The sequence below is a fragment of the Watersipora subatra genome, chromosome 8 (assembly GCF_963576615.1).
Source record: "Watersipora subatra chromosome 8, tzWatSuba1.1, whole genome shotgun sequence".
In the NCBI taxonomy this organism is placed as follows: Eukaryota; Metazoa; Bryozoa; class Gymnolaemata; order Cheilostomatida; family Watersiporidae; genus Watersipora; species Watersipora subatra.
In genome coordinates this window covers 11,847,576-11,866,719 of record NC_088715.1, presented here as the reverse complement: position 1 = coordinate 11,866,719, position 19,144 = coordinate 11,847,576, and the positions used below count along the sequence as shown (strand labels likewise).

Genomic DNA, 19,144 nt, shown 5'->3' with positions numbered 1-19,144 from the left:
AATTGTGTATGCTACCAAGAGCAAACTTTATGAGAGTAAACATTTGATTTGTCTTTGATTGGTGTATAAAGCATCAAATGTTATAATCTTGTTATTCTATATGACCAGCAGTACTGAATAAGTTTCTTTGTTCTCCAGATTTAACTCCTGCTTCTTCGATATTACATAATCATAAGCAAGACACTACAGGCTCAAGGTATGACATGCAAAGATTGAGAAGCGATAACATGTTGGGTCAGACAAATCGCAAACAGCATCAAAATTTCACTAATGCCGTGAGACTTTTTCAAAGTAATCATGGAAAAGAGAGCAACTATCAGTAACACAAAGTACAATTAGATGGGTTTTCCAAACATGGAAACTGTAGATAAAATTTCCAACCGAAGTTGTCAATGACCAGTTATAAAATAATTCTCATAAAACTGATTAGTTCAAATTAGCAATCACAATAACAATAGAACAATAAGTAAATTATTGCACTATTGATATCTAAAATTAGTTTTCTACAATGCAATCTATAAAAAATTCTTGCGAATGTCAAATAGGATGTTTCCACGTGAAATATTCGACAACATTGATCTACGTCTGTATAGTTTATGATAACAGTGATCTTTCTGTGCAACGTCAATTCAGAGGTAATATTTTGAAAATATGATCCGGCTTGATTATTACAGGTGGTTCACTTTATTTTCTCCATTTAAAACATATAACATTACTCTTTGGCGCCTGAGCAGTAATTTGATGCATTTTCAAAGCTATTTATATTGGTAAATAAGTACGCATTTTCTGAAAAAGATTGGCATAGTAAAAACAATGTGATTTAAAATGAACATGAGCATGAGTATCATTAATACAAAACAAATACAATTTGTTCTGTTTGAGGCTAACTGGGTGATATTGCAAATGAAGTTCAAAATCTCGCGCCTAGGTAAATTATTGACAAATTATTTGCAGTGTCTGTGAAATTTACAAGCTATTATTTTATTAAAAACATGTCTCACTCACTGCATCTGCTTTGGTTTTTTTATTACCAATAAAGCCTTGTGCCAATAGAATGTTATAGAATGGAGTATATGGAAAATAATAAACTCATTGAATATTTGTAAATTGTATATGCTATTGAGCACAAATTTTATGGAAGTAAACATCTTATTTGTCTTTGATTTGGTGTGTAAAGCATCCAATGTTATAATCTTGTTATTACAGATGACCAGCAGTACTGAATAAGTTTCTTTGTTCTCTATATTTAACTTGTGGTTCTTTGATGTTACATAATCATAAGCAAGACACTACAGGCTAAATGTATGACAGGCAAAGGTTGAGAAGCGATAACACCTTGGCTCAAACAAATCTCAGATAGCACGAAAACTTTACCAATGCTGTGAGAGTTTTTTAAAGTAACTATTAAAAAAAACAAGCAACTATGACCAACAAAAAGTAAAATGAGTCGGTTTTCCAAACATTAAAACTGTAGGTAAGCTTTCCAACAGAAGTACTCAATGGCCAGCTATAGAATAATTCTCATAAAACTGTTTACTTCAAATTAGGAATCACAATAACAATAGCACCATAATTAAATTATTGCCCTATCGCTATTGATATCTAAAATTAGTTTGTTACAATGCAATCTATAAAAAATAATTGCAAAGTTTTTGGAACAAAAGTAAAAATAGCAAAATAACAAACGTTTACCTGTAAACTTTTTTAATTAAAGCAGCGCAAGTAATAACTTTGTCAAGAATAATTAAAAAAACAGTTAACAAGAAATTGCTAGCAGTTTTGCCAGTGTGATTTTGAAAATCTTTGACCAGGGATCTACTATTTGGTATTTTTTGGTGATCAACAAAAGTTTTGATTTCATTTTGTGTTTTAATTAAAAAAAATGTTTTTCTTTATATTGGTCTAACTTCTTTAGATTTTTTATTGTTGTGAATTTTAACAAATAGGTAGCAGCCTCTCTTGCTTTATATAAAACAAGCAGATTGCCCGATTTTGCACGGGTTATAAAAATGACGGTTTCAAATGAAGGTGTTTTTTTTTATTTCTGCATACTGCATTTATTTCTGTGTACTTTTTATATATTTGTGTAATTTATACTGTGCCTGTTTCAGTTCTACTACAGCTTTCTACTGATTGTAATATTCTTGCTTATCATATCAATCAAGCTTATGAGAGAGTCATGTAAGTTATGCATTGTTATGTTAAAACAATGCATACTTATTATAAATGAACATACAATAAAAGACAAAAAGACACTGATATTTATATATAGATTTTCAGTATGCATTGCTTATTTGCTGAGACGTTAGCTAAGCGCATTTGGCTTTGTATCGTATAACAAACAAAGTTTCATGCATTCACTGAACCGTATTAGGCTCTTACATATATACACTACTGTAATCCAGCTAAAATTATATATGATGAATACTACAATAAAATTAAAAAAATTTTAATCTGTTGCATTCCCATGAACGAAGTAAAAATAAACATTAAAAAAATCATTCATGTTGACGATTATTTGCGGTCAGTATTTCACACCCATTTAACACCCCAAAAAATATTTTTATTGTTTGCGAGTATGCAAAAACACTTTGCCTTTTTGTATACCTAATTTTTTGCCAATTTCATGTGCTTGGTGGACAATTTCATGTGCAATCTCATGTGCACACTTTCACAATTATGCTATTAAAAGTTATGCATGACTTCATTTCTACTTCAAACTCAGTTCAAAAGTTCTATAGTTGCCTATGAAATCTTTGTTGAGTAATAAATATACATATTATGACACTTTTTTAATTTACTTTTTGGAACTATTAATGATGATACACATGTATGATGTACAAAGGATAACTCAGCGTTAGGCCATTAGCGATTGGCATAAACAGACAACAAATTTAATTACGTTACTGAATTAATTTTGTTGCCGTATCTTGTTTTATACTGCTAGCAATGCCAGTCATCAACATATTTACATTGCGTCAGCATGAGTTAACTATTATAAACAAAAGTAAAAAGAACAAGTGAGGTGATGACAAGCACTTTTTCAAAAATCCAAAAGCCAAAAAGAATTAAATATATTCATTAAATGTTGACACTGCTGCTTAGTTTTACACATTGATAACCGCAATTGATTAAACTTGAAACTTGTATAATTCCATTGTTTTCAAGCCATACATGAAAAGCAAGCATAGGGACATAGGAGTTAAATTACAATCAAGCTTTAGATAAAAAGATTGGTATTGTCAACATACTCAATATAAACTTCATGAAATATATATATTTTCTAAAACAACTATAAGTATATTCAATGATTAGCGATAAATGTATGAATTTTCCATCTAGCTATTTCATTCTCTAAAGATATACTACCTTGTCAATCTTTGTCATTGACTCTGATCTTTTAGTAGTAACGAAAGTTTTTTAGTGGAGCTGATGAAAGAATACTACATAGTAAAAAAGTTCAATGATGGACCATCGGTCTGAGAAAGAAAAAACAGAAGATGTGATTGAATTCTAACAATATACAGATCTCAGATTACAAATTTGCAGAGACACTTAAAATTGGTTTAATAATGTTTGTTTCAAATGTTTTGAACCAAAATTATCAGACATTCAATTTAACTTTTAAAATATATTTTAAATCAGAATTTTGACCATTATTATTCATAGATATAGGAAAAATGTAAACAAGTTAGAGAAAGCATTGGAGGCTACATGTTTTATTTTAATGTTTTATTCAGTCTAAAAATATCAAGGAAGGATGATGTAGTAAAGTTCTTGCAAAGACATACAATGGATCAAGATTTGAAGTCAATAAAGTACATGTACAGAGATCTTATGCTTAAGACTATGTGAAATTAACCTGAGATTTTATGCAGCTATAACTTATGTAAGAAATGTACGTAATTAATTCAAACAAATCTTTTGAATAATAAAGCGCGATTTTTTTTAATTGCGTATAAACTACAACCATACTAAAAATAAAAGCTAGTGAGTAAAGAAGGATGCATATGTGAGAATATTTGACAAAAGTACAAGAGCTCTCAAAGATTATTAAAGGCCTGAACTATTGAAGGAAGCAAACAAGACACACTTTCAAATGTCTGCTGAGCGTGTATAACTGCTGACGAAATACATTATATTGTAAAAAAAGCTTTGCAAATGCTAAACTACAAAATACATTTGTAATGCAGAAGAGCAAATATAGCCTTTAGCTAAACATAAGTTCAAAAATAGTGTAAATGCTAAATTTGCTTCCGAAGCTACATTTTAGATAAAACTCACAAATATTGTGAGTTTTCATCTCTTGTAATTTCATTCTTGTAGAAACTCGCAAATATTGTGAGTTTTTACAAGATAGAAATTAGCTCCCCAATAAAATATATATTTCCCCAATTGTTAGGTAAAAGGTTTCTATGAGAAGAAAACTCTGCAAATCTTTGCCTACTAACAAATGGAAACAGGTCAAATGTGTGTGAGAATTTAGCAAACTTTATGGGGACTTACATATTTTTTCACACACCCACACTCACATATGTTATCGTACAAATGCAGGCAATTGGAGACAGTGCTCAGATTTTGTCGGGAGTTGGATTAAACTATATATTTTTTAGTTTTTCATAAGAAAAAAGGGTTTAAAAGATTGGGGACGTCCCCAATTTCCGAACGTCCTCAATTTGTCTGTTAAATTCTGGTGTGAGTCCCCAATTGCATGCATTTACAAGTTCACGCACACGCACGCACACACGCACACTCATATGCACAATTGAACACGCTCACCATCACAAACACAATCACACACATGTAGTACCAACTTTTATAATTAAATTCAATTGCTTATACAAAGCTTGAAATAAACTAATGCTTTATTTGGTATTTCCAAATTGTCATTCACGTTTTCATCCAAAGGCTTTAATGAACAAAGCAAACATGTTATTTTATTTTTCCAACAGTAATGCAGCTGAGAATCATATTTGTTGTCTATACCTTTATGATTTAGACTAAGTTCCTTGAGTTTGTATAGATTCCACCTGATAAGCAACCCCCACCCTAAGTCTACTATAACTATCAGCTATCCCTAAGTTATAAATATCTTATTTTGATTCTTAACATGTTTCTGTAGGTATATCCATATCTACTGAAGTTAAATCAAGCAGGGTTGATCTCTTGTTCAAGTCTTGGAGCAGTAAATAGAACTAGAGAGTGTTTCTTCTCTCTTCAACAATCTAATAAAACTATGATATACATATACATGTATACATGAAGTTATAGAGTCATGTACTCTTATTAAGTATTGCATTGCACCGATACTAGAATGTCAGGGTGATTCTGTCAGTAAGAGATTTTATGGTTAATTCCACCATCATGGAATTCTTAAAGATGTGGTTGCATTAAATTTGAGTGGATATTAAATATTTCGCTACCGTAAGCCAATATATCGTCTTTAGTGGTAATTCAAGTACAGACCGTAAGCCGATATATCGGCTTTTCAACATCGTTTCACTTTTCTTTTCATTACAAAGCCTACACATTAGCTAGACGAATAAAGATTTCTCTCCAGTAAAACAGCCTTGGTTCCAATCATGCGGACATAAAAAAATATTGTGATCCCACGATTCCATTTTTATATATTTTTCAAGGCGACAATACCAGATCGTTATGGTCATGGCAAGGAAAAACACACTGCATTGTTTCAACGCAATAAACCTTTAGATATTGCACAACAGTAGAATTATCTTTTTACTTATCTTGTAGGAAGTTTTGTTTTGAATAAGATGCATTCATTCTACAGTAAAACGATATCTGTTTTATCCTTGAGATATTGTTAAAATATTAGCGGTGTATCGGCTTCCGCAAAAATTTGTTTTATTAATTCTGGCAGAATATTCATTCGATAAGATTTTAATGTGTTAATGAAAGGATTTAAAAGAAAGTATTTTTCTTTGTTCATCAGTTAATATGTTGTTTGTTGTATTAGGCGATCTCATTGTCAAGATATTTGAAAATTATAATCAAGAAAATTTGATCGCGATAAAAGTGCTCGGGCCAAAAAGGCTTGCCAATATTTGCCCAAATTGATGTAACACGTGATACAACCTGTCTCAATCTCTTGTAGTCATATCGGCTATTGCGATGAAAGTCTAGTCCTACTCGGCTCTATTAGCATATATTTTATTTTGTATTTGCTCAAGTTGGCTGGAATAAAATTTTAAATTCAGCTACAGATACATTATTACCAATGTCTCAAAGGATTCAAACGAGGAAAATTAAAAACTTGTCATATTAACTTCTTATAAATGCTGTTAAAACATCTTACTACCAATTCTACCGGTCTACGGTAATGGTAAGGTAACGGTAACGGTAACGGTAACGGTAACGGTAACGGTAACTGTAACGGTAACGGTAACGGTAACGGCAACGGCAACGGTAATGGTAAGGTAACGGTAACGGTAACGGTAAGGTCTTTGTATCAGCATAGTTCCGTCGCTACCCGCACTAATGATAAACAACCTCCCAAAAGCCCTGCCCACATTATGCCTGTCGCCTATCCTGAGGGGTGGGACTGTATATCATTGACCACACTGAAAACTAGTTTATTACTACCGTAAGTGAAATAAGCAGGCTGCGTCTTTGAAAAGAATATGTGGCAAAATCATCTACATCCCTAAAAGTCATGTACATTGTATAGTCGACAGTCATCGTTATCAAGTCATCATTATTATCAAATTGTAGAAAAAAATTCACTGGTCACATTTGATTAGTTGATTCAAGTATTAAAAAAGGTGCTGTTCATGCAGCTCCGATTGCACTTCATAAATCCATCTATCAGAAAATATTAAAGGACAGGTGTCAACGGGGCTGTAAGTTACTGAGTAAAAATAACGCAGTACCAGACTGCCAGCCGTGACACTCCAAAACCTCCCCTTATGTCACCCTTACTCCACCTGCACGTTTTACCAGAAAACACCGTAGTGCCAGACTACACCAGTAGGGTTACTCACGAGTCACCAAGACTCAGAAAGACTCTTAACAATCCTTTCTCAAATACGATAGCACAGAGTCACAAGCTACGCGAACGGAGCTTGGATTCCCAATGACAACATGGCCGTTTTCTCTCGTCCGGTGGCGCATGCCCACGAACCCTTCCGAGCTATCGGCGGGCACCACGTGACTACTAACTCACATTTCCCCCAGCTTTTAAGAAGCTACCAGCTATCCCTCATAGTCATCCAAATACTGGGGACGCCGTCGCTTTCGCTGCAACCGCCTGAGCATTAACGGTTGAAGCTCAGGTTCATCAGGATCTAAATCCCCGGACGGAACCCCAGCAGTCTGAGGCTCACCATCCATGTTTTGAACTTCATCCTCAGCAGTCTGAGGACCGTCCTCCACATCCCCCTCCGAGACCTCAGCCACCTCACAGGGATGCAGCTGAGGCGGTGGGGGAGCAGCAGAACCGCGTAATCTATCTAGATTAGGCCGTCTTCGGCCAGTTCACGGATGCCGTTTTCCCTACTACGGTCAGTGCCAAACCGCCGTTTGCGGACATCCCTCACATGCCTCGGCATGCCATCCACGCACACGTTGTGCTTTGAAATGACTCCGGTAATCACTCCCGGTGCCCACTGCCTAGTGCACGACGGAGTCGAGGGTTTCACCCACACCTCATCGCCGACAGCAAACTTGCCCTGACTGCCCTCATCTAACCCACGTAGATTGACGTCAAAAGGCACTCGCCATGAGTATCGATACAGATTATTCGAGGGTACCGAACCCCCATCTGTACCCTTGCGAGGCGTGACATTATACCAGAATGTCGCCTCCTCGGGGCTAATTCTTCCCCTCTCGGCAATCCTCTTGATTGTCCGGTGATTCCTCTCAACGATTCCGTTGCCACTCGGGGCGTAAGCGGCACGAAATCTCAGAGAAATCCCCTACTCGTCAGCGAACTGTGCAACAGTTGCTGACCTAAACGCCATGGAATTGTCCATTAACAATTCGTCACACGGCCCTCGCTCAATTACGATCGTGCGTAACTGAGCCACGATGTGCGCTGCCGTCTCATTTGGCAAGCGGCGCCAGATAGCGAAACGTGACGGCCCGCAATCAATCATGGACAGGAACACCTGGCCGCCATAGTGAGTCACGTCTATGGCCACCCGGCACCAGTTCCCCTCGACAGCCAAGCTGCCTGTTTCCACGAGGTTCTCACCTCTCGGAGCCGGGTCAACGCGCTGACAGGCCTCACAGCCAGCCAGCTCGCGTTTGACCTGCTCCCGTGTCAAGTCACTGCGTACTTGCTGAGCAAGGTACAGTGTTCTCTCGACACCCAGATGGTGAGGCAAATGAGCCGCCCACACAGCATCCCCGAGGGTCTCGCCGGTGAAGATGGCAGCAGCCATGCTCTCGGCCTTGCCTCCACTCATCCCACGATGCCCGAGCCACTTCTTGGGCACCCTCGTCATCCTATCCGCCTTGTTCTCCACAGTAGGTACAAGACGCATAGTGACCGATAAGCCGTACTCGGTGATCGTATCACGGATCACCCCCAGCCGACGCTTCACCAGCATCTCTGCAGCACCTTTCGTGCGAACACGATTGTGCCCGTCAATTGTATTTGACATCCAATTGACAACTGTGAGAGAGTCAACCGCCAAGGTGAAGGTCTTGAACCCCCACGCAATAGCCAGGTTAACACCTCGTCCCACAGCTTCCAATTTGGCAACATTGATGTGTGAATGGTCTGACTCCTTCCTCAGCCACGACGCATCCTCAACAATGCTGCCATCAACCTCGATTGCCACACCGAGGCCCAGAGAGCTAGCATCTGTCCACACAACGACCGAACCGTCCGGTCTTACGTGCCACGAACCCCTAACAGGGTCCTCCTGACATACCCTTGTGTAAAGCCCACTAGCTAGCGAGCGGACCTCCTTTTCAACAGGGGCATCCCAGGCTCCGTTGCATCCCAGCCGCTTCAAGAAGCTGCAATAGGGCCGCAACCACCCAGCCACTGGGTAATGACCGACAAGTCGGCCACAAAACGAGAAAGCTCTCTCTTAGTCAGCCCAGCTGGCTCAAGATGAATTTTGGAGAGTGCAGTTCCCCTCGACATCTGCAAATGTCCACGAGCATTTCCCTTTAGAGAAATGCCCAACAACCGACCGCCATCAAGGCCCTCCGGCTTTTTCGTCGCCAGTCCATACTTAGCAAGGTGCTTCCTCAGCTCCTCCACGCCAAGCACAGACTCCTGCACCACTATATCGTCGATATAGTGGTCAGTCCCTCGTCGGACCCGCTCGTCGAGCGAAAGAACCTTGCCTAGGATTTTGGTCATGATCCTAGGCGCACACGAAAGCCCGAAGCCTAAACGTGTCAGCGCATAAGGGACCCCCTTATACTTCACGACCTGGTATTTCCACAGGTCCTCCGAAACATGGATTTGTAGGTACGCGGACTTGAGGTCAACTACCCCAAGTCTGCCACGCAACTGTCTCCACTTCCGGATTTTCTCGCCGCACACAGCGACCGCGTCACCTCCCGTGTGACTCTCGACAAACGCGTTCAGCTCACGGTAGTCCATGACCGGTCGCACTTTGTCCTTCGTTGGTTGGAACACAGCCAAAAGGGGGATAATACCCTCAATGGGCCGACTCCACCTTTTCAACCAACCTTTTGAGATCCAGCTCTCAATTTCAGCACAGTACCGCTCATGCAGGTTAGGTGCCCGAGTACACTTGTACTCCGCGACCCGGGTCTGATATCCTTTCGGAGATTCCCCGGACCACCGCCAGCTAACGGTCCATCGGCCTTGGGCAAAAGTGGCAACAAAATCGGGGTCGTCGACTCGCAGTGACACCAGATCACCACCCAACCCCGACAACGGTGCCACCCTTGCCACCCCGCATGCGCAGCCAGCCCCAGTATCCTGCCCAGCAGGTACTCCACAGCATCCATTCTGATAGGGTTTCCCCCACCTGACCGAATACTTTGCATCACTTCCTCTACGGACAGTGACACCTCCCATGTGGTCAATGACGTCGCCACCCAGCAAGCAGTCAACCCCAAGATTGCACAGCTTGTCCATAACGAGTGCCGTAACCCCGAAACAGTGTCCCTGTACACCGACGACCACCCGACACTGACCCTTCACATGAGACGCCTTACCATCCGCTGTCAACAGCGGGTGGCTCGGCCTAAGTCGGGTTGAGCCTGTCAACACCTGCGGACTTACCAGAGTCCTCTCGTTTCCAGTGTCAACCAGACACTGAAAACCGCAACCATTCAGAATTGCTCGAACGACCGGCATACGACTGCTCGTCATAGGCTCGCCAGTCGCCCCGGACAGCCAAGGACTGTCCCGCAGTACACTCTTACTGCTTGCATGTGACCTCCAGCCTCCCACTGTCACGCCAACGCCACCTCGGGTCCCCCTGATGTTATGGGACCCCTCGTAAGCCTGGCTTACACGGTGTCCATATGAGAGGATGCGGCGCCCCGAGTTGCATCCTCCTGATGAAAACCCGGCTCATCCTCCGTGAGCCCTGCCGCCGCCCCAGGCGGTGGCCGTACAGGACAATCCCGTACAAAGTGCTCCATGCTGCCGCACCGGAAACACCCGACCCTCTTGCCAGAAGAGGTCTTTTTCGCCCCCGTACCAGACGAAGGCCACTTAATACGTGGGCAGTCCTTCACCCGGTGTGGACCCCCACATCGAAAGCAACTGTCTTTGCTTCCCGGCTGCTTGCTAGAAGCAGCCCCCAACTGCTTGCCAGAAGCAGTCGCCGGCCGGTTACCAGAACTGGCCGCTGAGCTAATTCTTGAGGGGCGACCCTCAACAGCTCTCCGGGAAACCAAATTTCCCCTCACTCGGTTCAGCACTGAACCAAAGTCAGCAGTATACGCCTGATCGTGCGTAACTGCCCACTCGTAGACTGACTCGGGCAGCCCTTCATAGAACTTGGTCCTAAAAACCAGGTCCTCCAGCGTCACCCCCAGTCTACCGCCGAGCCGCTCCAAGCGGTCCAGGCACACGTCAACTGTCTCCCCGGATTCGAGTCGACAGCTGACAAAGCGACGCCATGCCTCCTGTCGAGGCATGGCGTACTCGGCAGTCAAAACTGCCTTCACGACATACCACTGGGATGCGTCGCCCACCCTCATGCGTCCATGCACTCTGGCAGCAGTGCCATCGAGCATGTACGCAATCAGCGTGCACGGAGCAATGTGCTTTAACTCACACAATCGCTCGTACTGCGAGAGCCATGCGGTTACCTCAACCGTACCATCACCGGCAAATGGCTGCATCTGCCGGCTCAGCCTTTCTAAAATAGGCCCTCGTGCCTGGTTCATCAGATTCGCTAAAAAAGCGACATCTAAAACCAGCGGCACTGTTACAGCGCCCGCGGCGCCCTCGGGTGGCTGACCACCTCCGCCATCGGTAGATGGCTCAGCCTTTTGGCTGCTCCCGGGCTCGCTCATGGCCCGCTCGTGCTCACCTCAGCCCAGCTGAGTGGCACCACCTAACAACAAGGCAAAGTAAATACAAATATATAAGCCGAAATAGCTTGTAAGTTACTGAGTAAAAATATCGCAGTACCAGACTGCCAGCCGTGACACTCCAAAACCTCCCCTTATGTCACCCTTACTCCACCTGCACGTTTTACCAGAAAACACCGTAGTGCCAGACTACACCAGTAGGGTTACTCACGAGTCACCAAAACTCAGAAAGACTCTTAACAATCCTTTCTCAAATACGATAGCACAGAGTCACAAGCTACGCGAACGGAGCTTGGATTCCCAATGACAACATGGCCGTTTTCTCTCGTCCGGTGGCGCATGCCCACGAACCCTTCCGAGCTATCGGCGGGCACCACGTGACTACTAACTCACATTGAATATGATATATTCAATGTTCTGCAAGTAATATTTTGCATTATTTTCAACAATATTATTTTATTATATAATTTTCACAAGCAAAATTTTTTTATTTCTGCATAAAGCTTTTACTAAATATATCAATCAAGCCGTGGCCACTCACATAGTTTCAGCTGATACAATAAGACAAATTCATCTACTGCAGCAAACTCAAACAAAACATCATAGTTTATGGAGCAAACATTCATGTCTCTCTTTCCCACTTATGGCAGTTTCTACACTGACAAAGCTGTTTTGGCTAGTGGACCACATAAACCTCATGTAATCAGTAAAATAAATGTAATAAATATATGTCATTCATAGATATGTCATTCTAACGCGTATCTACTGAAAGCTTTCAAATTGGGAGTTAGACAGATTGCGAGCGTAATTTTAAAAATAAATAAATCTTTAACAAAACCATAAGTACGCCAAGCAAACGATTCGGAGTTTTGGTTCTGGAAGTAAGAGATGTTCATTGATCAATCGATTCTCTTCACTTTCTACAAGTAAAAAGTGAACATCTAAAGTCAAATCATAAATCTAATTTACTAGCTAAAACCGCCAAAAAAGATTTTTAAGCAAATATAGCTAGGTGAAATAATAAAAAATTATAAACCGATGATTGGTGATAGCAAGAGTTATGTTTCTATTAATTTTAATGTATTCGTGAATACTTAAATTACCCTACAGGATGAAAATATTCATTGGTTAATAAAATGTGTGATTTCGCAGACAGTCAATTCCCCGAATTACTAAATTTCGTGAATAATCAGTTCCATTACTAATCCAAAGGGAGAATAACTATTGCATCAAATTAAAAACTAGTCGCTAGGCTAGTTTTTAATATAAATACTAAACGTAGTTGAGTTCCAAAACATTTTTAAAATCATTGCCGCGGTTTTGAGCTAACACCATTGCCAATGCATCACATTTCTTTACAAAATTATTCAAGGTTGTCACAAGATAAGCAGAATGGCGTCATTGCAAAAATAGCTGCTAGGCAGAATTACTAAACATAGCCGAGTTCCAAAACTTCTTTAAAATCATTGCCGGGCTTCGAGTTTTATTGCCATTGCATCAAACTTCACAAAATTATTCAAGGTTTTCACAAGTTTTTCGGCATGGTTTCGTCATCACAAAAATTCTCTCTTAGTCTTTTTACATCGAAATCAACTCCATCAATCAATACAAATAAAATTTTACAAACGATGAATGGAGTAAATATAAATAGTTTAGTCTATATGGCGGTTGTCTAGATCAATAAAATAAAACTGATACTCATGATAAGTGAATAATAGAATGTAATGACACTCTCTGACTAGTTATTTTGGTAATAGCAGCTCTATATCGCTGTCACTGTCCTGGGTAGATGTTAAAGGCGATTCTCTCGCTACTACATGGCTGGTAAGCAAATTATCATCAGAACTCTCCTCGTGACTTACTATTGCAAAGTTCTGTCGGTTGGCCAAGGATTTGTGCTCGTAAAAGCGTTTTTGTTCATATTTTTAAAACAGATATATTCTCCTCGGAAGTAGCCGCAGTCACTTTTACCTCAATTTTCAGACCTCCCTGAATGATTGGTGATCTTCTAAGAATGACTATACCATCCTTGCAGTCATTGTGATTGTGTGTACGAAGAAAAATCTCTCTCTCACACTAAAACAAATAACAAAGCAGTAAGGATAGAAAAACTAAATATTGCGTTCTACGGAAGAACCAAAGTAAAATTCAACTGATTTAGTAAATGGTTTTGAAAAATCTCATTACTTACCACAAAATTTTGGTTTATCAAAAGCCTCAAAATCTATGAATATTCGTGAAAACCTCTGAACGCAGCAACAAATTTATAGCTTAGCACGATCGATCCGTAGTTGTAAGCTAAATAGAAAACGAAACACGCAATGTGCGCATGCGTAGGGTTAACTCTATTGCTAGACACAATAAAGTTAACTCTTCATAGAGAGTGACAAATGTCAGCCGCGAATAAATTAATCCGCGAAAATGCATGAAATGACAATTTTCGCGAAATACAACTCCTCGAATAAATTCATCCTGTAGGGTATTACTTTTAGCATATTCATCAATCTAAGCCATTGTATTGCTAGATGTTATGGATTAAAAAGAAGCCGTCAAGAACTCACTGTACATACGTATCTTGCACACGAAGAAAATTACATTATAACCTCTAACAGGGAAATATAATCTGAATGTAAACTCAACAGTATATCTATAAAAGGTGTAAAAGTAAAATAAAGTAAATATCAAAGTAAAATATATATTTACCTCTATTCTCCTATTTTCCTCCATAGCACTTTAACTATTTGATGCACAGAAAACTCAGAGTCACCTTCGCAGTAACTTTAAAGCAATTTTTACAATTCTGTTGTTTGTCAATAAATTGTGTCGATCGAGTAATTCATTAAAGTAACAATGTTAATTAATTTAGTAAAGTTCGATATCCATGGGACCCAATAATAGAGTAAAATCCCTAACTTTGGGATCACAGACAAAGCGGTTTATGGGTGATAACATTTACTACGACCTATATAAAATTTTTGTGCTGATGATTGGCTAATGAAGCAACCTTATATTTATAGCTTTGGGACTCTTTTTTAGATGAAGCAGTAGTTACGTCATGAATGAAGCACCCGCTGGAATGTGAGCTTAATAAAATATGGTCTCATTCAAACGCATGCATCTCTGGACAGGGTTGGTCTACAAAGACAAAAATGACATCAAATTGTAGCTGATGTTTTAGCCTTTTATTAGTTTTAATTTCATTAAATTGACCTTTTTGAGGCAACCAAATATTTAATGCATTCGGTTCTGAAAGAAAAAGCATTAATATTGGCAGCTTAGAGAAGCATAAAATAGCATCTAACATCTATCATATCTACTAATTTAGCCACTATATGTAGTCTAAGAATAATAATGCAAGTTGTTAATCGTTGTGTGTTATCAACTTCTGACAACTCTTCAATAAATGAGTGTTTTGTCGCTTTGTGTTATTCAACTGGCTTTGAACCTAAAATGAGACCATAAAGGAAAAATAGAAACAACTGCATTCTTATGTGTTTTGAATATTACATCATGCTTCAACTACTATCAATAGCCTAAGATCATATAGGTTTTGCATAGATGGTACAACTCTTGGCTACTTGTTTTGTGTTAAGTATAGTTTATTAAATCAGCAGTAATGTTATTTAGATTTGAGTAAGAACTTGCAATGCCCTACCTTAAAAAGAACACCTGCTGATTAACGATACACTTACATTCAAATAATTATGAAAATATGTGTTTTATTGATTCTACATTTTTAATTTGTGAAACAAATGGAATTATTGTTTAAAACTATAAAGAGGTAAATCTTTATATAAAAGTGGCTAAATAAATGTTATTAGTTGGTCTCTTACTAAAGTCTTCTAAAGTACTTACAATGTTTTTCAAAGAACAATCAAAGTCTGTTTGTTTAATGGATCAATAAAAAAAATTTACGAAGATATAAATTCTAATGTATTTTAATGTGACCTTTGATAACCTGATTTAATTTAATTCAAAAAAACACAAACACATATAAATGTAATAAAAATTCTATTAAATTATAAATTACACAAGCTTTTTTAGTTAAATTATAAAAAATAAGTTATAAAGGCAGAAGAACATTTGTAAGATGCAGAGATTGTGCTATTCTGCAAGTTTTCATGATGTAATATACCATTCCTTTATTCTCACATATAATTAATAGATATAGTATTATGTCTAGCATAGAAGGTTTAACTCATTGTTGTTATTGTGTCAAGGTTATCAGTGTATTACCTGTTATTTCTAGCATCCGAAAGCACCTGCCTGACATGTCAATCAACGAGCCTACTCATTTCTTCTTGGCTTATTAAATAAATAACTTCATCATCTCTTTTGGTTTTTCCCAATTCAAATAACGCATTTAAGGCAAATGATTAAAGTTGAAAATAAAACAGGTAAGACAGAGGATAAAAAAATTCACCACGTTTCATTATCTGCCAGCTGATTTTTCTATATTTTCAATTTATACAAAACCACTTGGCTCAGACTGATTTACCAAAACCAACAATGTTGTAAAGAGTAGCTGCAGGGCTGATTGAATTCCATTCATACTATCCCTTCAAAAGACGGGGAGTACCATATGCATAAACCTTAAAATGGTTATGTATGTCAAAGAACACAGGCTAAGTTTAAACTAATTAGCTCAACTATAGTTCAAGTAATTTGCTTTGAATCACATATTAGTTAGTCTTAAACTCACCTTATTGCAAGTTTTTATTGATTTGAAAGCAGATTATTGCCTTGTGTACTAGAAATGTAAGATTGCAGTCTGCTATGTATATAGTGTACATGTTGTGTTTTAGGTGCTACGCAAACAACATCAAAAAAATTGTAGAAAAGAGCCGACAAATGGTATACTTTTCTAAACATATTGTGACATGCTACACATGACTAAAGACGACCAGTTATCTGAGCCTTGATCTGAGAATACCCTTGTTAGCTGCTACCTTTGTAGCCTCATGCCAAATTCTAATTCTTACATATCTGGAGGTGATAGTTTTAACTAGCATCTCAAGGGCGAGCTTGACTTTCATGGTCTTATTTTACAGTTCATGGGGCTTTTTGTCAGCTTGTTAGCAAGTCTTAGCCCGATATCTTTCTGGAGTTTATGAAGGTTTTCAATGTAGGAATACATCACCTTCTGGAGATGTATACCTACATTGACTTTAGTCTATATAACCTTCTGAGGATTTAAATCTCCGCAAATTGCCCAGCGAATTCCTCACTAACTTTAGCATGTGTACCGGGTTCAATGTATCATACATTTTGTGATTCATCATTGGGTGTGAAAAGTACGGTTTTTCTTAGAATTCGGCACCTAGTTTTTCAGAATGGTGATGTTTGCTTGTGCGCCATCACAATTTATATTTATGTTTATAATCCTGATTACATGTTCGGCGGTAAGGCATACGCACTGATGTATCAGTTGAGTCTGTAAATCACTGTCAATCTTGTCTACATAGAACTAGCCAATTGGATTTCGTATACCGTCCATCACTGGAACGAGAAGAAATACCAGTGACTCGTTAACCAGCTTAAATTGGTCCCCGAAAGTAACATGGCCCTGCACAGAGTCGGTTGACTTCTCCAGACTAAGCTGCTTTTGGATCGCCATACTATCTATCACGAGACTGTATATATTGATTGCACATGTTTTTTTGCTGATAATTTCAATGACATTTATTGAACAGCCCGGATCAAATTCTACACAACCCTCAGATTTCGTGGATTAGGAAGTTCAAACAACGTTCTAAGAAAGGCATATGCTTTTGGAGAATAGTAGTACATGATGACAGTAAACTCTTTAATTTTTAAACTTTAGACCATTTTGGTTTTTGTATCTTCACTTTTGGCTTTATTTTCTACTAGCTCTTTTAGGCAACCATCTATCGAGTCAATTTTAACGCTTTGAAGTTTATTTTCATTTTGCAGTGATGTAAGAAAATTCTATCCACTATCCAGTCTATCAACTTGTTACGTCAGTCTAGGTGTTTTTCTTCCGATGGAAAAGTGAGGAAAAGGAGTTTACAGTCTTTTGCTGGAGTATTAGAACACCCAAATGCACAGCAAAAATTTCTACTCCTCGTGCCCTGCAAAATAATCAGTAAATAATCAGTATTCTTATGAGACATAAAATAAGAATCTTTTTGCTTGGGTTTAACTACACTCCTGTGGTAATAGCACAGCCATCTCCATACTCATTTACTAGCCTATTTCCACCTGCCATGTTGATGAAAAACTTCATGAAATGGGCAACACTTTGTCTACTTTGCGCTTGGCACCTCTTTGCGTCTAACAACCTTTCAAATATTGGTGCCAGCAATGAACTTTAGGAAAACATTTTGGAAAAACTATTATTTTGTTACATATCTCAAAAAAATTTGCAAGTTTCCTTGCTCTATATATTTAGATACCTCTCACAATCACACTTAAAAACAATTGGAGTAAATTTTACCTTCAAATCATTTCTAGTGCTCTTAGATGCTCTACTCTCCTTGGCTTTTTACTTGAAACTATGGCCTGGACTAGGCAAAGCACCAAAGCAATGACATTGTGTCGCGAAGAATGTAACTATTTAAGTAGGACACAATAGTGAGCTGTGATGCATTAGATTGTCCAGTCTAGTATAATTAATGGGTCTATGTTTTAGCCTCAGTTGTACATGTATTTAGTGAATTTTAATCTTTAAACTTCTATGTGGTCAGGTCACCTTAACCATTAACAGCAACAATATAAATGAAAGATTGAAAAATACTGATATTTTATAAAATCGTTATAAGTTTTATAAAATCAGAAAATAAATTTGTTTAAATGAAGTCGACTAAAAAGTTTTGGTAGGTTATATTGTATTCTGTTCTTTATTTAATGCACTGTTAACCAATAGAAATGGAAGAGATGCGTCTGCCAATAATATACACCGATAGAAGCGGTCGCTAATAATCGCTTATTGAAAAGGGTACATAAAGATTATCTCCATAAGCAGTCACCTTGACACTTATGGTGAATCTTCTGATGCTCTGAGATACTTAATTTAGTTACTAGCTAGCGAAAATGTTGGTTTACTTCTAATAACTTAATTTTTAACATTTATAATTCCAATTAAAATATTTTGTAAAAATAAAATAATGCTTTATTCGCTTTCAAATCAAATTTTAGCCAGATTGCTGAGAAAACTATGGTACAAAAAATTTTTGAGACTGTTTTTTCAATGTTTATGCAAAGAGAACATCTTTTTGTAGAACATAAATCTGCGCTTGAAAAGTAGTCTCTAAGTCAATGAAGGTTAGCCAATAGCAGAATGCGATACAATTAACTTATAGTAGTCACCATAGGTAGGTAGGTAGGGGTGTTTCTGTCAACAGAAATTTTTACTAACTTATCATATTGAAAGAGCTAGCCATAAATACCATCATTATATAAACTCAAAATTAACTGAAAATTCAATTGTTGTATTGAAAAATTATCTAATTCAACAAAATCAATTATTAAAATTGTCTTTGTTGCAGCACCAACGGGAGTAGTCTCCTGTGCTTCTCCCGAAGTCTTTTTATTCCCTCTATTGCTGTCAGATTTTGTTTTTCTTCAACCTTTGTACACTGAAAACACATTAATTCTCAAAAATACAAATATTTTATATCCTAAC

The 19,144-nt window shown here is 38.4% G+C and overlaps 1 protein-coding gene across 1 annotated transcript; it reads right to left on the bottom strand.

The window, feature by feature from the left end:
* Window positions 1-7,212: 7,212 nt before the first annotated feature.
* LOC137402293 (uncharacterized) lies at window positions 7,213-10,324 on the bottom strand. Its single transcript, XM_068088790.1, has 4 exons — window positions 9,030-10,324; window positions 8,025-8,985; window positions 7,517-7,934; window positions 7,213-7,469 (listed from the first exon to the last, which is right to left on the bottom strand). Exons 1-4 carry the CDS (start codon window positions 10,322-10,324, stop codon window positions 7,213-7,215), a joined length of 2,931 nt encoding a protein of 976 aa, XP_067944891.1.
* Window positions 10,325-19,144: the final 8,820 nt, after the last annotated feature.